Below are 13518 nucleotides of genomic sequence, written 5' to 3'. Positions count from 1 at the left end.
ATATATACATATATTAACAGCTTTATAAATAGCATCTAATGAAATTATTCTATCACATAATATTAAATGTAATCCGTTTATCTTACACTGAGCTCTTAGAAGAGATTGATGTGTATCTTTCGTTTTGTAATTATTCCTACACAAGCAGTTTATTGTATAAAATCCACGTATATCTGTCATATTTACAAGTTACATTTACACTTTCCCACTGTTCCCACTGGAAGAAGATGTGAACTGGACTGGCCTTGCCATCCCCAACAAAAGCTCTTTTCTCACATCTCAAGTCCAGTTTACTCTTGTCCAGTCTACAGGTATCCGCTCTTTAAGACTGAAGTCATTAGCCATGTCTGGGCCTAAAGTCCGCTGCAGGTCCCAAAGTCAAATAATCACTGCGGCATCACTAAGAGTTGGAAAATTGTCTAAATTCTCCCATCTTTAACCCTTTAAAGCAGGCCAGAGCAGACACGCTCCATTTTGCGTAACTATTTTTAAATCCCGGTAGCACTGCAACCACGTAAGCTAGCACAATAATTGTTTTTGCATATGAAACCGGAGGAGTTGTACTTACATCTTATGCCATCAGCTTGTCCTCGGTCACGGTTTCCTTCCACATAAAGCTTTGCAAAAACTGTATAAAAAGCACTTGCAGCAACAAAAGCATAATATTCCAGAAACACACTTTGCCGATCCGATCAGCTGTTCCTAACACTTCCTACGTCCATCAGCGTGAACTATCGCATGTCTGCAATGACCTGCCCAAAACCGGAAGTGACGTCATTTTGAGGAAATGTAGTTTTTTACCATGAGGGCCTTATGAGCCTATACTTGTGTTTTTAAAAGTTATGTTTGACTTTAGGACTTTCTGTGTCGTTTCTGGGATGCTTAGGACTCATATTGCACTGCTGGAAATAGTTTATTTTGATGCATATGCTGTTTTTTTGCAATTTTGCAGTATAATATTTATTTCCGTTTTTCCTGCATTATATAAAAATAGGTGTATTTCAAAAATAAAACTATGAAGACACTCAAAATAAATTTCCTGTGGTGGGAAACTATTTTGTGCAACTTTTTTGTATTTACAGTTTTGAGGGATAAGCCTCTTAAATTTCTCTAACTAGAAATATATGTTACAAAAACAAAAATGATTTTCAATTTTTTTGTAGTTTATTGCAGTTTTTTGCAATTTATGTAATTACTATGCACTTAATGCAGACATATTATTAAAATATGGGCTATAATGGTTGTATTGATGTATATCAACTTGAAATGCTCCCAAAAATAGCACTACAGCATGTAAAAATATAATATGAGCTCTGGCAGACTTGGTTCTATGGTAGGTCTTAAAGGGTTAATAAAAACATCAGTGTGGCTGCTTTACCAGGTCTAACAAGTAAGTTTAACATCCAGGCATCCATGGATTCTGCAGCTATAGGGCATATATGGTATCACTCTTGGCTGGAAGCTTAAACAATGGAAAAAACACAAACTTTATCCAAAAACCTCTCATGTTTAACTGTTTTCCACTTTTTCTTGGGTCATTTTAGCCTTTTTGGCCAGGGTGAAGGGAGTATCTGCCATCAAACAAGAAGACAGCCGCATGTAACTACGATGGTGTTTGCTAGTTCACCTTACGTGCATTAATGTAATAACGTGGTTAGCCTACTCAACGTAAGTTACACACGAACAACATTAAGCTACTCACGCAGAGAAGAACGGCTGCTGCTGCATCATCATCCTCATCATTTCTGCTACACTGGCAGGGCTAGGGGCCAGGACTCTCCTCTTCGGGTTTTTGGGGGATGTTGCTAACTCCAGGTCCGATAACAGGCACCACACCCGCAGTAGATGCGCTCAGTGTGAGGTCTCGCAGCAAGCTATCAAATACGGCGCATTTCTCGGCTTTTCAAAAAACGCTATGCGTCGTCAGGTGTTTGATCAGATTCGAGGTGTTACCTCCTTTGACAGTATCACAGTATCAGCTTAAAGCACTTGTTGCTGCTGAGTTTGCATCTTTTGCTGTGAAGTACAGCCAGACTTTGACAGCTTCGTTTTAATCTGTAGCTCTGCTCTAAAAGAACGTACGTACCTGGGCCCGCCTACTATGCTCGCAAAGGTAAAATGATTGGCTAGAATCTAAAGTGTGTGACAGCTCAGGAAAAAAAAAAGCACCAAAATGTGCGCTGCTTTTCGGTCTGGTTACTACCGTTTATGTCAGAACCGGTGCCATCATGTTACCGGATACTGGTACCCATCCCTATTAAACAGTGTGCAGCAGTTTCTCTCAGCAGTAGCATTTTGATGTGATAAGTATGGTGTGGAAGTCTTATGCTTCATTACATTATTTGCCTGGTTATCCTTTACCATAAACTCAGATACATTTAATCTGCCCATACAGGGTATCAGACAGAAACTTCTCTGTAGCTTGCACTTGGTCGTTCTTATTTTTTGCACTGGAATAATCATGAGTGAATGATAATGCAAACCCATCTCTGGTCCTGCTGGTCCTGCTAGGTCTGTGTGTGGCCCTGTGTGCACACCTCACATTGTAGGGCAGGTTTGTTTGTTACCTTTGATTGTCATAACATCAACAACATTTTCCTATTTTTGAATGTCATCATAATTATAGTGCCCTAGTATTACACGCTGTGTCTGCTTAACATATCAACCCTTACACTGGTCACTCGCTGTATGCAGGTAGTGCCGTCTGTTGTATTCATAGATGTGGAACTTTGTACCGTCTCTGTGCTGCATGGCGTCTTTCTCTTTGTTGAAAGTCACATCACCCAACTGGGAAGCAGCTGCTTTCACAGAAAAGATGTCCTGTAACTATAAGGGGATGTACAGTGCCCGTTCACTGCACTCTAAGACTAAACTGCATTTTGTACAATGAGCCAACTTCACGCAGTGTGTCCTCAGCCCAGTATCACGACAAAACGTGTAATAGACACGAGACACGCCAGTCCACTGTGTCGTATCACACTTTGGAGAGGCAGAAGTTGCAATAAGTTGTAGTGAGCTGCAGTACCAGCAGAGGGTGATACTGTATTTGAAGCCAACATTAAAACAATCATAGGAAAGTGTTTGAGACATTATTACACATTTACATGTAAACACATATTTGCTGCGTACCATCATTGCTTCTGCAATGTGCTTAATCATACCTACCTTGCTCCCTACCGACTTCTTGGCTTTGAATATACTGTCTCCCTCTGCTGGTAATGCCACCTCTGCAGCATGCATGCCCATTTCAGGTTTTGAAGAGTCAAAGCATAAAATAAACATCCATATCTTATTACTCCACATGATATCGGTTTGGTGTCTTAGTCTGGAAACTTAATATTTTGGAGCTTGGCATAATGATATGTAAACTTGCCCCCGTGTCTGTGATCAGACTCTTTTTCTGAGTGGAGCTTTGTATCCTTGTCACTTATCTGGACCTGGAAACCACAAGTGACATTGAGACTGAGGAGGTCAGGGACCGCTCTGGCTTGGAGCCTCTGGTATGAGGACCGTGAGATGTACAAATGATAAAGTATTTAATAAGTGATTAAGAGACATTGTTTTAACATCTATCTGTAATTTTTAAAAGGATAAAGTCAATCAAGATGATGCATACACAATCCTTCATCAACCGTTCGTCTGTCTTTAGTGTGTTTTTGCAGAGTTGATTTGAATCTCTATACTGGTCCTTAACATATTTCAAAGTTCTTACATGTAGATTTACAACAAGCCATGTGTCAGATAAGGATGTTTAATAATTTATGTTATAATGAATACAATGCTCACTTAGTATACAAGGTGTAACTACAGAGGAATCTGTAAATAAATGAAAAAAGGGAATTTGCCTTCCGGCTGAAGCAAACGTGTTTCCATCTTATCTCTCGGTGGATTTTGGAATTGCACAACACTGCAACCTTCTAGATACTGAAACTCCAGCTAGTAAATCACACATCAGTCAACAGTCAAGATAACATGATTAGGAAACTCAGATACTTCTAGGTAATGGGACAGTGATGTCTATTTGTTCAAACATGAGATCCTTTCATCTGCCTTTCATGCATCTTCAAGTAGATTACTGACGCAGTATGACTTTGAAAGGCACATGCTCGCAGATGCAAAATCTCAAAAGCTTTTGCGTTCATTTCTATCAGACATCACTATCAGAGTGATCATAAAGTCCTTTAAATTAACATGTATACGAGTGTTGCTATTTGTTTTCCTCAGCCAGAATATATTTTCTGTGTTGATGCACCGGCTCTCTCTTCCAGCGCTCACATGAAAACAGAAGCGTCGTCAGCACTTCCTTCCTCCACACCAACACAGACCTCAGTGAAGGCTGAGAATCCGAGGCTTGGGTGTATAAACCCTTCACCCTACAGTGATCTACAGTGTCAACTGTCAGCAGCAGTTGCACTGTTATTTAGATGTTTTGACCAGTATGGATAAATGGAGACTCGGGTTTGCTCTGCTTCTGCTCCTCACTTCCTGTATGGACAACAAAGGTTTGCAAAACAGTTATTTATGTAGGATCGCTTATGCAGCGCATTGTTGTTGTTGTTTTACAGTTAATCTATGTTAGGTTTTATTACCTGTATTTACCAATAAATGTTGGTAACTTAGCAACTGTATATCACACAGAACTGACTTCCAGTTTTACATATTTCAGCTGGTACGGAGATTCTTATGAAAATCATTGACAAACAACCAGATGTTACTCGAATATGCAGCAACGAAACGCTGAACGTTATCATGCTGATAGTGTGTAAGATCAGCACACAGAGGAGCAGAGGAGAAGAGTGCAGGCTGCTGTATCGACATGGACAAAACTTTGAGCATGGATGTGACTCCAGGTTCACACTGATGAAAGAAAACGGGACTGTGTTTCTCCACCTGACACATTTAACAGCAGAGGACAGCGGGAGCTACACCTGTGAGTGTGTACAGACTGGAGGAATATATAAGCTCCACTTCAATGTCACTGTGGAAGGTAAAGTGTGGATTTAATACCTTTTATAACCGAGCCTCACTGTATTACTGTGGTTATTGATAACTGGTATCATATCAATCAACAAAGGTTTGTAAGAAGCTGGGGTCACCTCACGACTGCCCACATATCTTTAAAAAAAAGCAATTAAATCAACAAAATCTGCTGTTAAACAGTATAAACAATAAAATCAAAAATCACTTAATTTCAAGAACATATTATATGACACTATAGCAACAGAGGTTAATATCATGATGCTGCTTTATAATTAACTCATTAACTCACTGGTGATTTTCTCATTTCTTTTTCTTTTCTAGGCACTGAAAGCCATGAAGTCACCACCAGTCCTACAGAAATACATTTTAAATGGTCTTTCTATGTTTTATTTGGAGTGCTTGTAGTCTTAATCATATCTGGAGTCCTCCTTGGATTTATATACGTAACAAAATGCAGCAGGTAAGAGATTATTATATTATAATGTCTGTGAAGGTTCTCAGTCAGTTCTCAGTATTATAATACGGTTAGGGAGTATAACCATAGTATAACCATATTATATAATATTATATAATCATATTTACTGAGGCATTCACAACATCTCATGCAAACTCTGTCACATATTATTTAATGTAACATTTATCTTACGCTGACGCTCATCTTATGGTCGATGTGTCTTTATTTTTTTTATTCTCCTGCACAAGCTCTTTATTTAAAATCCACATATATAAAATAAATATTTTCATCTCAGTTCTAAGAAAATGCAGAATTTTTGAAAAACATTTTTTTGGTGAATTGTTTTCCCAGCAGAAGACGACAGCTGCCAATAACCAGTCCTGAAATAATAACTGATCCTGGAAACACAGAAGCGTACATGGTAAAATGTTGCACTTACTGCATTTTGTACCTGCTTTTCATTGACTTGGAACTTTTTTCTAACTGAGTGTGTTTCACTTTACAGGCAGCGGGAGAAATTGAGCCATACAGTATCTTCATCCAAACAGAAAATGGGCTTTATTCAACTAATAAAATAAACTTAAATCATATAACTTGAAATACATTTGATGTAAATTGAGGTATGAATTTGCAGCACTTTTATAATAAGTATCTATTTCCTAGTGAATAAACAGTGAAGCTGGACGTGCAATCTCCAAAGCAATGATGCTTTACTATTAGTTTCACTTATTGTTGCATTAGTAGAAGTACAGTTTATTTTAATCTTTTAAGAGTAACGTTTTATATCTGAAACTTAAATATCAAGTCACACTGTCTAGAGTGACAAAATAGACTTTTATACATATTCAGTTTGTTGATTTCAGAGCTGTAATAGCTTTATAGCAATAATTAGATCTTGACTGATGTCGGATGTTTAAGACTGATACTGATACCAATATTTAGTAATTTCAAACTCAGATATTTATTCTGGTGTTGTTGTCTTTGAGACACACAAAGATAAACAAATTTCCCAAACATTTTTTAAGGGTTATCTATATAAGATAATATCATAATGCAGTTTAAAACAAAATCCTGTTTTTTTATATTAACAGGTCATGGATTACCCGTTTGTTCTCTGCACTTTGTAGCCAACAGGGGATCTGCAGAGTGCAGAGTTATGGACAAACTATGTAACAGTCATGGTTGAATGGTGTTTCTCCCGTCTCTACTTTAAATTTTTTTATTTATTAGTTAATATAAATACAATATATTGACTGATAGATTAGCTCAGCTGATATATCAGTTAATGAAAATAATGATAATCCAAAACCAAGTTATTATGTCAAACAGCATCATGCAAAAATCTTTTTTGAGCCATGGTGCGAGTTCACTACGCTGAGATTTGTAACCCACTTTAAACCGCTATGTGAAACAATAATTAGCATTTCCGCTTATCGTTATCTAAGTATGGGTTGTTGAGTGTTTCAGGGCTTTTTCAGTTAATGAGCCGTAACCCTGACCTCACACCATCGTCGAGCTTCCTGTATCAACTTCCTCTTCTCACAGACAGATTTTGCTCTTTTGCACTTTACCAATGTTCCCCACGCAGTTGGTTTTAAACAGGGACTCCCCAGCAACAACCACCAAACCTCTGTACACAAGTGCATTTTCCAGGCTCTCTTCCTGGAATTTAATATATATGAAACTACTGAAAAGGCCAACAGGAAAATATTGTGTCTGAAAGAAAAGGCCTTTACTGTTTCGTGAATTGTGCACGCATCTGTACATAACAGTTGTTTTTGTTGTTTTTTTGTCCTGTAATTTAAAAGAAATTCAGCTGAAAAAGACCCTAATAAAATACCTCATGTTAGACGCAAAGTTATTCCTTTACTTTTTTCTTTCTTTTTCTTTTGCCTGCCAACTGCAAACAATTTTAAAACAATCATATTCATTTTATTTCTCAGATTTGCACGTGGTGACCAAAGTTGCACATAGACTAAGCCTACATAAAAACTTTTTATATTTATCCTTTAAGTCTGTTGAATGCCACCAGGGCTACAGGTGAAGAAAATGAAACTAATCACATCTAATTATTAATTTAATTATAACCTATCAGATTCTCCTGTGTCTTGATGACTAAGCATAGATACTTACATAATGTTACTTTACACATTTGGCATTTCTGAATGGTTTTTGTGTTGCCTCAACTTTTTGCATATCATGGTGTTTTTCTGGTCTTGCTGACTGAAGCACTTACAGACCACACACTGGGCTTTTTTATGGGCATTTTGTAGCATTTACTTGATGGAGCTGCAAAGAAAGTCAAGAGAGAGAGAGAAAGGGGAAATGGCACACAGGAAATTGCCTGGGGCATAGTCAAACCCAGGTAACTGCTTGTCTCTGAGCATGTGGGTCACTGGTTCAACCCAATGAGCCACAGGGGCACTTGTGCAGCACTTTGTACTTCTGCACAGCACAATCATACTGCTGACTTCAGAAACTGTGTTAGTTTCACTCTGCATTATGCATAATTTTTCTAACATTGTAGCTTGCTCCCTTTGTAAAATTAGCCACTTCGCTACCTTTTCCATGTGGACATGGTAGCACCTAGATTAACAAACCCTGGATTCATTTATGGCGTTTACAACCACCTTTAAGTGACCGCTTAGCCTGATTGTTGAAGTTAGAGAGAGAAGCCCCATAACAGAAAGACGTCCTGGGTATGTTGAACTTGTTTCATGGTGCAATGTCTTACCGTCACGGTCCTGGCATAACTTACTGTAATGTATGAGTAATCTGAACACCATACCTAACTTTAACAACTTACCACAACATGTGCTTTACAATTTATAGATCAAAGTGTATCCACAAATGCACAGGACATCCGTTAGTCTAGTGTTTTGACTAAACTAAAACTGAAGTATTTCACATTTTTATGATTCAGAATTTAACATTTTCATGGATTTGCACTCCTATATAGTGATGCTGTTATCCCCACAATAGCAATGGGAGCGCATTTTATTGAAAAGTTGAAATAAATATTTCTTTTCTGGAATTTTCATGCTCTGCAGAATCATTTAGTGGGCCACACTGGATGGGTCATGCACCACGGGTCAGAGATGGAAAATCAAGAAACTCAATCTTAAAATAAGGTTTGGCTTTTTTTCCAAATGAGTAAAAAAAGATACAAAAATACACTAAAAATAAGTCAAAATAACACAGGAAACAAAGCCGTGAACTCGGAAACATATGTGAAGAGCACAGGAGGAAAAGTGAGTGAACTGAAAACAGGAACGAGGAGAAGGCAGAGTGAGGATACACAGCAGAGAAGCAAACACAGGTGAAACCAATGAAAGCCAGAAAATCCCAAAAGAAGAAGAAGAACAACAAGAGGAAGTGAAACACAAAACAAGACATGAGAAAAACATCCTGAAACAGCAAGTAAAGCATATTTTTCATTTATTCCATGAAATCGTGGTGATACTATACAACACATTATTACACAATACATTATACAATGCGTTATTAGACAGGTGATGGTGTATATGAAATGTCATTTTAGTTGTATTTAGTTTGTGTCATGCTGAAGATGTTTACCTTCTGAATGAAATTGTCATGAGATTTGCTTTTAGACTAAACATCAAAGTGCTGTTCTGCTTTTGAAGAAAGACCATGAATGACTTTGTGATGTGAATTGTGGACTTTTATTAATGGAAAGTTTAACTTACACTTAAGTCTTACACTTTCTGAGAAGATGCAGCGTCACTGACACATTAAGGTGTTAGTTTGAGGTTTAGGCAGTAAAATCTGTGGTTGTACTTCCGCTTATCAGTTACATAAAGTATAATGTGTACAAATCCAGATGATGTGCATGCTCACTGAACTTCTTTGTTATAATATGGAGCAAATGAAGCTGAAGCTATTTACCCCTCTGTCTACAGAGGCTATTTATTGCATGCTATTTTTCACACATCTAGCTTGTAAAACTTAGTTATATATATCTATATATAAAAGCTACGTCTACGCAGGTCATTTTAGTGCAGTCTAAATGGGGTTATTTTTGTATTCACGTGCTTGCTATTTACTTTTTCAGTGTCCTACTATAGCACGCCTGCACAGGAACTTCCTTTTTTGAAGTGCCAATACTTTGATGTTCAGATAGTCAGAGAAGTATTAAAGTGGGCATCACTGTCCTCCAGTCTTCAGTATATGAGGTGGCATATGTGCGCTGCATTAGTGTTTATTTCTTTTATTGATATGGATCAATGGAGGCTGTGCTTTATCCTGCTCCTGCCGCTTTCTGGGTGTTTTGAAAGTAAAGGTAATGTTTTCTGTTTACAAATTTGCAGCCCATCTTTCATTCACATCGAGCACAATTATCTGTAATTTTCAGTATTGGGTTTGTTAACCCAGACTATATTGCACAATACATAAACTCTTAATTGATTGTTTGCAGTGACTATTATGAAGACTATTGGGAGAGAAGACCAAACTCCAGCATGCACCAGTGCAACACTGAATATTAAACTGATTGCATGTACGATCAGCACAGAAAGGAGCCGAGGAGAAGAGTGTCTCCTGAAGTATGAGACCAGAGAGGACTTTTTTCATGGCTGTGACTCCAGGTTCACGCTGATAAAAAGAAATCAGACTGTGTTTCTCCACCTGAACAATTTAACATCAGAGGACAGCGGGAACTACACCTGTGAGTGTACAACTGCTGATGGAGCATTTGTTCTGCATCTCATTGTTACCGTGAAAGGTCTTGATGCATTCTCAAGGAAGGTGAACGTGGAAGGTGAACACAAGCACAAAGGTAACACTGTGCAAACTTATTCCTTACTTTTCATGTGAGTTAAGGTGGTTACTTTCCACTGCTTTAACAGTGTTTATCAAGTGTTTCAGTGATGTGATATCCACGCTTTCATAAGAAGGTAGTACTACATGGTTTTTTAAAGGTTTTGTTAGCGGTTAATATTCAAGAGGTTTTGCTTTTTATGTTCATTGCTGTGTTTGTAGCATAGTTTCTGCAGACAGAAACATCAGCTGTAATAAACTAGCTGAGATAATGTTAAGGTTTTTCTTTGCAGACGACGTCCAGAATGGTGGCGGCAGCCTAAAGAGAATTGTAATTTTACTCTCCTCAGTTGGTGCAGCCACAAGTCTTCATTGTAACTCCATTTTTTTTGGGAGTTATCTACTGTTTTAAGCGTCACAGGTAAAAGACTTAAAAAATATTCACAGTGCAGATCTACCAGATAAAAGGACAGGACGATTTACGTATTTTATTTAAGAATGTAGAGTAAATCAAAATTTTATTACAAGTTTTAGCTTTATTTTTGTGAATACGTGTTTCACTAATGATGTCGTTCTTTCTCTTCCAAAATGGCAATGCAAGGTCAGAGACACCGGGATTATATATACATGAAACTCCGCGCATTTTGGTGAGTAGTACACCGTCTGGCCAAAAGAAATAAAACAGTAAAACACTCTAATATTTGCTTGTCTGGCTTTAGCTTTAGTTACCTACCTTTAGCCACTTTTGGCAACATTTCAGTAATCTTCACAATATGTCACAGGATTTACTCACGTCCTCTCCTGCCTTTGTAAACATGTGAATTTGACCTTCCCCAATATGCTATCAGTGATATCCCAATTCCCTTCAAAGAGAGCAAAATGCACCACAGAGAAACCCAGAAACAAAACACTCAAGCAATAATAAGCAATAACAATGACAGGCAGTGTGGTCTTTTATTTTGTGAGGACACCCACACCCCCAGCAGAGATGGCTCTGCTGAGGGTGATGGCTCATGTGGTTCTCATCACACAGGGTGGGTAATGAGAACCACATGAGCACAGAAACCCCAAATGTCCAAACCGAGAGAAGACCAAAGTGTTGTGGAGACCAGCATCCTGAGCAAGAAACATGCAGGAAGGCCTCCACTGATCCCCAGGGCACCCCGCCGAGAGCCAACAGAGGCCAGACAGCAGAAGCCAGTCCCAACCAGGCAGCATGGATGCCAAGGAATAGGAGCACACATGAGGAGCCGAGGGACAGCAAACAGTCCCAAAGCCCAGGAAGCTCATCAACTGGCACAAACAGGATACTACAGGGTGGGCCATTTATATGGATACACCGTGATAACATGGGAATGGTTGGTGATATTAAATCCTGTTTGTGGCACATTAGTATATGTGAGGGGGCAAACTCCTCAAGATGGGTGGTGACCATGGTGGCCATTTAGAAGTCGGCCATCTTGGATACAACTTTTGTTTTTTCAATAGGAAGAGGGCCATGTGACACATCAAACTTATTGGTAATGTCACAAGAAAAACAATGGTGTGCTTGGTTTCAATGTAACTGTGTGCCAACCTGGGAATAAAAAAAATCCAAGATGGAGAAATCTGGTCACTCAGTCAGTTGATTTATTTTTTTTTTGATGCATGGCATTGCTGAAGCTAGAAGTCCGAGATGATGGGTGAATAATCCACCTCGTCTTGCCCTGATGTGCCGGTGAATATTGATCTTTATTTATTGCACCAGAGCCCAATGACTATGCTTCCTAGTATAACCGAAGAAATTATTTCTGGTTAGCTTATAGCATAAACATAACTGTGAGTTCTACTGATTTCTTTTACATTCCCTTTCTATTTAAGACTTTATTTTAAAGGCCCAATAATCAATGGAACGTATGAAGAGGGCTTTAAGGATCAGTAAGTGTGTGCGGTTTAGATTCAGCAGAGATTGGTCCCTGACCCCGCAGTGACTCTCTCATTGGTTATTATTCTAACTGACATCCAGAATTCTTTTTTTTTTTAAATCTATTGATTGCATCCATGTTATTGTCTTATAGGATGATGTTGATCTCGAATATTCCTACAAAAACCTTCATCTGCCAGGACATGATGATATCGATCAAACTGTCGTCTCGTGAGAACCACAGAAACGGTTGACTTGGATGATCAGAAAACTGATCTGAATCATGAACACTATGAAAACATGTAAACCAAAAGTGAGTCTAATATCAAATATCAACAAATACAGTGGCCTTGAGTCTGTTCCTTTATTTACCTTTTTCAGTCAAAGTTTTGGTATTAAATGAAATGTGTTAATCATCCACTGTGTTACTATTGAGAAAGAAAATAAATGACTGCATCGATTTGAATACATAGAAAGTATTGTTGTCTCCTATTTTTAGAACTGAGAGTAATGTTTGTTAAACATCAATGTGTAACTGGCTTATATTTTACTCATGGAAGTTTCACTTGAGCAAAGTTAAGTAACATTACACAAAGAGTTTTTGTTGCCTACTAAGTTATAACGCTGTGATGCAAAAATTGCACACTGCTTTTTATTATGTGCAATGCAGTGAGCTGCACAGCAGATGCTGTTCTCTATTTAGAGATCAAATTCAGGCCTCCAAATATGAGAGAACCACAAACGCAAATGGATCAGCTTCAGCCCTTTACTTCATCTCAGTAACTTGATAATCACACATGTTGTGTCATTACACTGCTTGGCGAAACTTTGCACCTTTTATTCATGCCTCATTACAAAGTGATGCAAAGTATCGCTGCATTTATCTGCAAAATGGTGATGCAACACATTACTGTTCCGTGTACTGTAAGTTTGTTACCATGCCTTTTCTTGCACATTTGAGCAACAATCATTTGATCTCAGTTCATGGACACAAAAACAGGTCATCCTAAAACTTATAAGGCATGCAGATACAAAGCACACCTGTTCACCTGCACGTAAATGTAAATAAATAATCAGCCAATCATATGGGAGACACTCGATGAGTTTAGGCTTGGAGACATGACTATGGTATCCTACTGAATTTAGACTGAGTTTAAGGATGTGGAAGTGTTGACAGAGGATGGCCTGAAAAAGAGAAAATATCCTCTGCGCAGCTGTTCTCTTGGTGAAAACGCCTTGCTGATATCAGTGGTCAGAGGTCAGAAGAGAATGGCTTAACATCTTCGAGCTGAGAGAAAGTCAGCAATACAGAAGGGCATTTCTGAACACACATTAAACCTTCAAGCAGTTTACCTACAGCAGCTGAAGACCACACTGAGTGCCCTCCTGTAATTCAGAGCTGCCC

At 38.3% G+C, this 13518-nt stretch overlaps 1 protein-coding gene across 4 annotated transcripts in view; it reads left to right on the top strand.

Annotated features, from left to right (window-relative positions):
* The first annotated feature begins 4107 nt into the window (after nt 1-4107).
* LOC120733242 overlaps nt 4108-13518 on the top strand; it is a 30582-nt gene continuing 21171 nt past the window's right edge. The window contains exons 1-6 of one of the 4 annotated variants that reach the window (XM_040031311.1): nt 4116-4502; nt 4667-4987; nt 5302-5440; nt 5786-5855; nt 5940-6054; nt 6526-7415. In XM_040031311.1, coding sequence (XP_039887245.1) covers nt 4439-4502; nt 4667-4987; nt 5302-5440; nt 5786-5855; nt 5940-6032 — 687 coding nt within the window. In that variant the 5' untranslated portion in view covers nt 4116-4438 and the 3' untranslated portion in view covers nt 6033-6054; nt 6526-7415. Of the gene's footprint in view, nt 4503-4666; nt 4988-5301; nt 5441-5785; nt 5856-5939; nt 7416-13518 lie in introns of those variants that run through there. The other 3 variants (XM_040031312.1, XM_040031310.1, XM_040031307.1) reach the window with 3 other exon arrangements.

The sequence above is a fragment of the Simochromis diagramma genome, unplaced genomic scaffold (genome assembly GCF_900408965.1).
Source record: "Simochromis diagramma unplaced genomic scaffold, fSimDia1.1 OVJJ01000235.1, whole genome shotgun sequence".
In the NCBI taxonomy this organism is placed as follows: Eukaryota; Metazoa; Chordata; class Actinopteri; order Cichliformes; family Cichlidae; genus Simochromis; species Simochromis diagramma.
The sequence above is the reverse complement of the archived record's forward strand: the minus strand, read 5'-3'. Positions and strand labels throughout refer to the sequence as shown.